The sequence below is a fragment of the Limulus polyphemus genome, unplaced genomic scaffold, assembly GCF_000517525.1.
Source record: "Limulus polyphemus unplaced genomic scaffold, Limulus_polyphemus-2.1.2 Scaffold4089, whole genome shotgun sequence".
NCBI lineage: Eukaryota > Metazoa > Arthropoda > Merostomata > Xiphosura > Limulidae > Limulus > Limulus polyphemus.
Window position 1 is genome coordinate 4,022 of NW_013669699.1, and position 10,778 is coordinate 14,799.

General features: G+C 35.3%; 1 protein-coding gene across 2 annotated transcripts in view; it reads left to right on the top strand.

Moving 5' to 3' along the window:
• The first annotated feature begins 384 nt into the window (after positions 1–384).
• Positions 385–10,778, top strand: part of LOC106470567 (ras-related and estrogen-regulated growth inhibitor-like) — a 34,893-nt gene continuing 24,499 nt past the window's right edge. For both annotated transcript variants that reach the window (XM_013931131.2, XM_022399175.1), the window contains exon 1: positions 385–868. In XM_013931131.2, coding sequence (XP_013786585.1) covers positions 664–868 — 205 coding nt within the window. In that variant the 5' untranslated portion in view covers positions 385–663. The remainder of the gene's footprint in view (positions 869–10,778) is intronic.

The window sequence follows — 10,778 nt, forward strand, 5'->3', positions numbered from 1 at the left end:
ATCTCTTGCAAAGTTTTTTTAAACAGTTTAAAACAAGATTTATTCTTGAAGGAATCCATTGACACTTTATTTATTAGAAAGTGTAGTCTGTTGAAAGCACGCCTGAAATTTTGCTAGTTAGTTTATAAATTAGTGTAAAGTAACAAACTGTTTCCATTGAATACACGAAACGATAAAATATACACATGACGTTTTCTATCCAAAACGAGGGGTCAATTACCTGTTGCATTTTTACATACATCCTTCTCCTATGTCTCTTTACCGGCAATGTTACGACGCCTAGCGGTGATGAAAATAAATAAGTAAAGCTCGTCGGCCGTCTAGGGTGTGCGTAATGTGTTTGGCTTTTCCTCGCGAGGTTTTGTTTCTTTGGTGAAGTATCTTAACTGAAAGACACGTGGTATTGTAGAAATAGGGTTAAAGAGCACTGCTCGATTGAATGTTTATCAGAAAACGCGTCCCTCTTAGAAGACTTGAACAGCATCCATCCATCCACCAAAGAAATTATTTCAGCCAGACATAGATGTCTTAGAAGTAAACTACTACCCCCCCCCCCACCCGATCCACTTAGTTTATTAAAATGAATGTATCTTAAGACCCTGCACAGCAAGGACGGTACACGTGGTGACTTTACAGATAACGTGGAGGTGGCAGGAACGAGTGATGTCACGCATTGGCCGCCACGCTGTCGGCTCAAGCCCCGCGTGTCAAGATTCGAGTGTAGCTCGAGAAGCTTCCAGCTCCAACGGATTTGTTAAGGATTTTTTTCGGGTTGTTAACAACGGACATCTAGGGCCACATCAAAAGATGACAAAACCTGCAGATAGTCGTCTTGTACTCCTAGGAAACCCTGGTGTTGGAAAATCAGGTAAGTGAAAACGTTCGCTTTCCGATAGGTATCTCTGGACTAAACAACTTGAAACCTAAACTTTCAGTTCTTCTCTTAAATGTTTAGACTAGTTCTGTACATTCCAACATTTCAGGAATAAGACCAAAACCGAGGATCTCTTCTTAAAGCACACAGCTTTTCTGTTGCTTTGTATGCTTCTAATGTTCAGGGACAAATGTTTTAGCTGATAATTCTAGTGTTTACTTGTGGCTTTTTGTGACAGAGTACGTCTGATTAAAATTTTTGTGAAAGTGTTCGGATTTTCGTTAATTCTGAGGTAAAAAAAATTCTTAAGCAACTTCTTATATGTGTGTTCTTCAAGATTAGGTAATCTATCGCTTCTTAACGTGTATTTCATAGTCTATTCCCATTACTTTTAATTCAGAATAAATGTTCTTGGCTAATTATCACCCTCTTCCTCTCTATGTATAATTTAAAACAGTTGGTGAGTGTTTTTAATTAAGTCTTTTAAGCACCTAAAAGTCATTGAGAGGAAGAAATTCATTGCTGAAACTTAGTTGTCCCTCTAGCGAGTGAAAACAACAAAACAAAATACAAAGAGCTACGAACATCGTTCTTGTCTCATCAACTTACATGTTGAGTTTTTTGTGGTTACCTAGAGCACCACGAATTTGTTGAGGTTATGGTGTTACCTAGAGCACCATGAATTTGTTGAGATTTTGTGGTTACCTAGAGCACCACGAATTTGTTGAGGTTTTCGTTTTACCTAGAGCACCACGAATTTGTTGAGGTTTTGGTGTTACCTAGAGCACCACGAATTTGTTGAGGTTTTGTGGTTACCTAGAGCACCTCGAATTTGTTGAGGTTATGGTGTTACCTAGAGCACCACGAATTTGTTGAGGTTTTCGTTTTACCTAGAGCACCATGAATTTGTTGAGGTTTTGTGGTTACCTATAGCACCACGAATTTGTTGAGGTTATGGTGTTACCTAGAGCACCATGAATTTGTTGAGGTTTTGTGGTTACCTAGAGCATCACGAATTTATTGAGGTTTTGACGTGTTATTTGTAAAACTGGCCTGGAATGGCCGTGTTTACGATCCCATCACTGAGTTTGCGCCCTTTCAACCGTGATAGGTGTTATATTATAATGGTCAATCCCACTATTTGATTAGAATAGCTCAAGAGCGGGTGGTGTTAACCATCCTCATTCCTTCTAATCTATCAGTTGTAAATTAGAGAAAAAGCTAGCGTAGATAATCCTATTGTAGCTTGGCACGAAATTCAATAAAGAAACAAACAAATAAATAATTTATAAAACTTACCCCAACTTCAAGCAAAGTAAAGTCGTTTACTTTTAGATGTATTATTTTTAAAACTTAGCTGTACTTCAAACAATGTATGTATTGATAAGTCATTGAAACAAATATTTAAATACGGGTATTGCTTTGTGATATATATATAAGAGGGTGTTGTATGTTGATATTACTTGTAGTCCATATATACAAGCGGATGTTATATGTTGATATTACTTGTAATCCATATATACAAGCGGGTGTTGTATGTTGATATTACTTGTAGTTCATATATACAAGCGGGTGTTATATGTTGATATTACTTGTAGTTCATATATACAAGCGGGTGTTATATGTTGATATTACTTGTAGTCCATATATACAAGAGAGTGTTGTATATTGATATTACTTGTGGTTCATATGTACAAGTGGGTGTTGTATATTGCTATTACTTGTGGTTCATATGTACAAGTGGGTGTTGTATATTGCTATTACTTGTGGTTCATATGTACAAGTGGGTGTTGTATATTGCTATTACTTGTGGTTCATATGTACAAGTGGGTGTTGTATATTGATATTACTTGTGGTCCACATATAATAGTCAATATACAACATCTATACAGTACAAGTATGGAGCTGTATCTCAACCAACAGTGTTGGCGATATATACGAAGTGGATGGCACCCTGACTGCTGACAAGTACAGGAAGGTTTAGATCCATCATGTCAAACCCTTAGAAATACAGTATGTTACGCGAGTGTTCATTTGCCAGCAAGACAGCGTCTTCAAGCATTCAACAAATGTGGAAAAAAGATATTCTGACAGTAAAGGTTCGATGGAACACTCGTAACCATGACTTGGCCTGAACAAAGTCCCACTAAGAACATTTATGGATCAAAAGGCAACCAAAGAACTTGGCTGAATGTCCCAATAAGAACTTGGCTGACTTGTGGTGAATAACGTACAAGACATTTGGAACAACATTACACAATTGTAAACTTATTATCTTTATGGCAAAATGAAAATAAGGTGTGATGTTTTATGTTAAGCAAAAGACTCTCACACATATTTCTGCAATCAATTGTTCTCAGAGCATATGCTTTATGAAATCACTGTTGATCATTCCAGTCGAGCACTAAGGGAGGATGTAGTCTCAAGCTATCACATGATAAACCAATGGAAAAATTCACTGTCCACCTTTACTTAGTATGTTCCATTTTATAACAAGTTTTCTTATGAGAAAGTTAATGTGATACCATATGGTTGAATGACCAGAAAAATAGGTAACTAGAGCGAAAATAACTTAGCCACTTCTTTGACCAACGTACTACTTTTAACTCTACATATACTTCTATACATGAATATTTTAGATGAACTTTAAGATTTGAACTTATTAAATGAATGCGATAGAAAACATATAGTTTACCTACGTACTATAATTTTCATAAATCAACTTAATATTTAAAAAACATTCATTTTTTTGGAACTCCAACATATTGTCTGTTGATATTTTCTACTATTCTTGGCACCATAACGAAAACATATATATTTATAATATATGTGTGTTTGTCTATCAAATTCTCACAAAATATATATCTTAATTTTCTCACCCTGAACTCTTTTAATCTTCTGATTACCTTGATATGGATCCCCAATGATTTTCACAGAAGGAATGATGTAGTCATCTCCAGCCCAGTGGATCAAGTCCAAACTGGCTTAAACAGGCCCACATCACGATATGAATCTCCAAAACTCTTCATAGATGGAATAACAGTCATCTTCAACACTATGCATGGATGGAATGATGTAGTCATCTCCAGCTCAGTGGATCAAGTCCAAACTGGCTTTTACAGCCCATGTCATTATACGAACCTCCAACACTCTTTGCGGATGGAACGACATAGTCATCTTCAACCCAGTGAACATGTCCAAACTTGCTTAAACAACTCACGTCATGACACAAATCTCCAACACTTTTCACAAATTGAATAAAATAGTCGTCTTCAACCCATTGGATCAAGGCCAAACTTGCTTAAACAAGCCCACATCACGATATGAGTCTCCAACACTTTTCACAGATGGAATAACATAGTCATCTTCAACCCAGTGGATCAAGGCCAAGCCTGCTTAAATAGGCCCACATAATAATGTTAATCTTCAATCCTCTTCAGAGTTGGAATGACATTTCCAAGTATTCCCATCATACTCAAATCCCATCCAAAGCAAAAAATGGATACAAAAAGTTATTGCAGTACCTAACTATTTTTTTTCACCCCTGTCTTCCTGCTTAAAGCGCCAAAAGGGCTTATGTCTTGTATTAAAAGCTATGCTGTGTGGCTTGCTGGTTAAATCCCTTCTAGGAAATCGAACACCATTGAAATAATTGTCAATAGTACATGTTCTGAACTCTTGCTATTACCATGCGTGACTTACCAGTTAGCATGCTTAACTATGAATCTGAGGTTCCATAGTTTGAACTTCATTACTACCGAAAAGAAAACTCGCGCTCCACACTTTGTGACCATTTGATTATAGTGGCACAAGAGTCTATGGTCAGTGGTTTACAATAACTACTTTTCTTCTAGCCTATCACTTCAAAATTGGGGATAGCCAGCACTGATAGTCCTTGAGTAGATATGCACAAAAATCCAACAAATAAACCAATAAACTATTACTAATGTCCTGGGAGATGAACTTGATGTTAGGTGTATGAATTGATTTCAGAAAAGATTACAGCATGCACATGAATCGTGAGTATCTGATTTTGAATGTATAATATTCCATGTTATCACATCCAGTGACTTCTTGTTTCGCCCCCAGTGGCACAGCGGTATGTCTGCGGACTTACAATGCTGGAAACCTGGTTTCGATACTCGTGGTGGACAGAGCACAGATAGCCCATTGTGTAGCTTTGTGCTTAATTCCAAACAAACAAACAGACTTCTTGTTTCTTCACAATATTGGAGTTTTGTGTAAGAAGGTGACTGAATTAGCTTAGATTATCACACTCCATCCAGTAAACATTTCTATTTGGAATTCGTGAGTTTCATCCCCCCTTAGTATCTTTATTCCAACTTCCCGGCAGTGGTGTATTACAGACTTTATGTGTAAAGACTCTCCTTTAAAAGCTGGGGATTCAGTGTCATTGAATGAATATATTTCATTCAACACCGTTATTCGACATAGTTAGTTATGTGGTGTTCTTATGTTCATTGCTTTCACTTAAGAGTTTTCGGGTAGAATCCATAAAACCACAGGAGGTTCTACAGAAAACGTTTTTCGGGAATACGTTTCGGGTTTCTGACCCTCACTGAGCTGTGAAAAGAAAAAGACTGGCCACAAGGTAAATCACATTGAAACAATATTTATTTATTTCACAAACACAATTGAAATGGGTGTTTTAACTGAGGATAGCGCCTTTGTTAGAGTTTGTGGCTTCCAAATAATCTGCAGTCCTCCAAAACCCGAAATTTGCAATCTGTCCCAAACTGATAAAATATTGTTTTTTATATACAGTTATATAATGCAATTTTTCTCATAACGCGTGCGCTACCAACATCACTGTTGGTCATTGCCATCAAAAATTAAGAGGAGCTATAACCTTAAGGTATCACTTAACCCACCACTGGAGAAGGTCGCTTTAAAGAAATCTTTCTCACGAGAAGGTGCATTTGACATCATAGGCGAATGACCCAAAACAATAGGTAACTAAAGCAAAAGGAATTTAGCCACTTTCTTGGTCAAAATTAATACACTTTATGTCTAAAAATCTTGAATAATTGTACATAAACTTTGGAGTTCAATAATTGGACTGGGAAAAATGCATACTACAGCTAAGTATTAACTCTAGTCTTTTAAATACGATTATTAGATATGGTTAACTATACATCAGAGCTAAAATCTTTTAAATGACATATTTAATATGGTTAACTATACATCGGAGCTAAAATATTTTAAATGACATATTTAATATAGTTAACTATACATCAGAGCTAAAATCTTTTAAATGACATATTTAATATGGTTAACTATACATCAGAGCTAAAATCTTTCAAATGACATTATTTAATATGGTTAACTATACATCAGAGCTAAAATATTTTAAATTACATTATTTAATATAGTTAACCATATATCAAAGCTAAAATATTTTAAATGACATTATCCATTATAGTTAACTATGCATGGAGCTAAAATATTTTAAATGGCATTATTCAATATCGTTATTTATTTAGTAAAGCCAGAATCTTCTAAGTGCCATTGTTTAATATAGTTATCTAAATGGCATTGTTGAATATAGTTATCTAAATGTCATTGTTGAATATAGTTATCTAAATGTCATTGTTGAATATAGTTATCTAAGTGCCATTGTTTAATATAGTTATCTAAATGTCATTGTTGAATATAGTTATCTAAATGTCATTGTTGAATATAGTTATTTTTAGATTAGAGTCACTATATCCTATACACTACGATTTTAGCTATAAAACAGACAGAGGATTTTCTGAACATCACGGTTGAACTTAACCAACTGTAGAATTAATACAGAATATTTTAAAACGCTTGTTAAGAACCGAATTTATAGCGCTGTATATCTGTCAGGAATTCTCTTGTAAGTACAAGAAACTGAGTTAATCTATTGGCATGGGTTCGCTCAAAATCATAAACTTTATAAACAGAAGGAAAGTCTACAAAAGATTGGTGGAGTTGAATATCCAGCTTAGTGACCTTAAGAGCTTGTCAGGTAGAAGCAATAAGCAGTAAATTTTCATAATGTGATATTTACATTCTATAGCGTTTTTAAATGAGTTTACTGAATCACTCTAAAGAACATTACTTCCCATGAGCTGCCTGGATTTTCAAGTTTAGTACCGAATATACTGCATAGAAAACGGAAAATCAGAGCAATAAAATGTGACTTAATTGTTGTGTTTTAAACAAGATTCTTTTCCATACGATTTTGTGATATTTGTTTATCTGAAATTTCGTCTGTTTCAGATGTGGCTAATTTCAGCAAAAATGAGTAAACAAGCCAATAATAAAGAATCTTTTTCTCTCATCTCTCAGTCGTAATCGTGATATTTCAGTGCGCTAACAAATCGTAATCATGATATTTCAGTGCGCTAAAAAATCGTAATCGTGATATTTCAGTGCGCTAAAAAATCGTAATCGTGATATTTCATTGCGCTAACAAATCGTAATCGTGATATTTCAGTGCGCTAAAAAATCGTAATCGTGATATTTCAGTGCGCTAACAAATCGTAATCGTGACATTTCAGTGCGCTAACAAATCGTAATCGTGATATTTCAGTGCGCTAACAAAACCACGATCTTGTGAAGCATATCTTTATTAGCTTTCAGCTCTATAACAAAACATGTTTCTGTTATTGACCACAAGAGGTTGTGATAAACTCACTTCATGTCATCTTTTCACAAACAACATCTTGACGTCATTCGCTATTTTGGTTTTGTTGTTATTAAACGCAATACTATACAATGGGCTATCTGCGTGTGCCAACCACGAGTACCAACTCCTGACCGTTAGCGCTATAACTTACGTCTGAGCCAACAAGGGGTGTCATTAATGAAAAGAAGGGGTCTAGTAGTTATGCTGCCCGAACTATGAATTCTAGGATTCGTGGTTCTTGTCCCGTTTCCACAGAACCAAGCTCTGCACTTTAGGTTCGCTTTACGAATTATGGTCAAATCCCAAAAGCAGCCCAAGACATGGCGGTGGGTGCTGTGGAGTAATTGTCTTTCCTCTAGTCTATCAGTTCAAAATTATGGACGGCGAAGATAGCCCTTCTTTTAGCTTTACGAAAAATTATAATCATACAAATAATTCTTATTTCTTTATAATTATAATAAGACATTAGTATTAAGCCTATTATATTTTTAAGCACTGCATTCTATATCTAGTCCCTCAGGGATTTTCAAGAATTAGAAAAATGTATAATAATGGTATTCCAACCACACTATATCTGTCATATCCATTACGACGACGCGTTTCGCTCAATACAGAGCTCTTCAAATCGGCTGGGATAGAACAAGGCGTTCACACCATAACAATTATTACTTCTAATTACCAAAAGGGGGAGACACGAAGTATTGTAATTGGGGTATTTCGATAGATGATTACGAATGCTAGGATTTCAAGTTGTTGTCCCGTTGTCTTAAAAACTCATTCTGCGCTTTTGTGGAGTTGTTGAGAGAGAGTGACAGTCAAGTTCCACTATTTGATCAGCCAAGAACTGGTGGCTCATGCTGTTGATTATTTTATTTGCCTTCCCTCTAGTCTATCAGTTAAAAATTACTGACGGCTAGGCGTATGTAGCCCTTGTGTAGCTTTGCGCAAAAAATTTAAAACAAACCAACGTAGAAGGACACTAATGATAATGAAAACACAATTCTCTAAGAGGTTAGTGTCGAGATTAATCAGCTGTAGATGATCTGTAGATACGTCTGGCCTACAAGAATTGAGACAACTAAGTAGAATACACTCTGTACTTTCTTTGTAATTACTTTCATTAACACTAATAGTTAGAATGTTAACATATTTAGTTTTCTTGATTCTTAATGTTATTATTATTATACTTTCATTATAAAGATTGTTTTGCATTGTTAGCTTCGTATATATGTGTTAGGAATAACTTAACTATTCTAAGCTCGCTGAACCTCGTTAGGTGTTATTGGGATTACGGCCGAAAATGTCGTAGCTTGTTCTAATTAAAAGTTAATATTAAGTATGGAGGGAATTTAGGTAACGTACGTAAAAGGTCGTAATTCACTACATAATGAGTTTGTAGAAATAAGGTATAGAACATAGAGACAACAAGAAGTGAATGACCATGTTTTGATTGTCAGGGGTCAAAGGTTACAGGCGTAGAAAATAACTCTACAGATGTTTAGAGCGATCCACATGGTTTACTCTATAGAGTTGAAGGTTAATATTTATAGCACAAAGATTAAATGTTAATTCATCCGATGAGGATTTGCACATTGTTCCTGCAAGTAAATATATTCTTTTTCATATTTACTATTATTTACTGCTCTAGAAAATAAACAGTTTTAAAAAATTAAACATTATGCAGATCCTTCTTGTATTGGTTTTTATCTACTGCGTTACATCACGTAGTAAAACAAATTATGTTTTTTTTGAACTTCGCACAAAGTTACTAATTTTGAAGCTGCTCTTTTAACAACAAATAGTGAGATTGACCAGCACATTATACAACCTCGTGGATAAGTAGGCAAATATGTTCGGTAAAGAGATTCGAACCTCTGACCCGCAGAGTGGGAGTCTAGTGCCCTAACCACCACGCCATACTAGGCCTTAAAACAAACCATACCAATCAGTTGATATTTGACTTTGAATTCAGTAACCTGAAACAAATATTTTATTTTTCACCTATTGCTCGTAATTTTTTCTGACCCTCGACATATAATTGAGACCACCTTTCTTCGGTTGTGTTGTTATATGAAATGTTTAAGTATGAGGAACGCGACGATTGTAACTTAATAATAGTTTAGCATGTAAATTTAATTAATTGCTTCTCAGGCACGTACGGTGGGATGTTGTTGTTTTTTCTCCTATTACTGCCAATAATGTTGTTATTTAGAATCAACACTGATCGACGCTTAACCCGTGATATAAGCTACGATCAACGTTTGTCTACGTTCAGTGACCTCTGAATGAGCAATATCTTATCGAGTGACCTTAATCAACCATTGTACAGTAACCAGGCAAATTAAATAATAATTAGAAAAGTCTGGGCAACTCGGGATTTTTTCGTCTGAGAACCGATTTCTTTATATTGTTAAACCCAGTTTCTGTTCTCTCATTAGTTGTTGTTGTTTTTGTAACGAAAGATTTGTACTATTTTTTTTTTCAATATTACTGAAGATGCTGGAAAAGTCAAGACAGCTGTAAATCACAGTTAAAGTTAGCTTCAGACAAGCTCCACTTTATTCCAACAAACTTCAGCTTGTATTATTTGGTAACACTACTTTATTCCAACAAACTTCAACTTGTATTATTTGGTAACACTCTACTTTATTCCAACAAACTTCAGCTTGTATTATTTTGTAACACTCTACCTTATTCCAACAAACTTCAGCTTGTATTATTTGGTAACACTCCACTTTATTCCAACAATTTGATTTATTTTTAACACTTTGCCCGGGATAATAAGGATTCGTTGCTGACCTATGACCTAGAGTTGCTGTTTATAATATAGTTTCACATAAGTACTTTCATGTGAGTGAAAAACGTTATTCGCTACTAGTGAAAGTTGCCCTTGAAATAGTGAACACCATTCTTCAAACTCAGACATGTAAAGCGATTTTGTTGTATATCAAAGACATATTTACCCGAGAAACGAGCCCTAAACTTTCGAACCACGTTCAATACGAGATAACCCACTTGTTTCAGCAAATCCCGGCATCCTACAACAGTGTGTTCTATGTCGTCTTTCTTGTGGCAACGCTAAAGAATCGTGATGTCATCAGATCACAATTTCCGTGATCACTTAATCCTTTACGGGTGGCGATTTCTCGTTTAAATCAATGTTGACTTGGTGAAATACTATGTTGGTTAGTTTGTTTGTTTGTTTTTGAATTTCGCGCAAAGCTACTC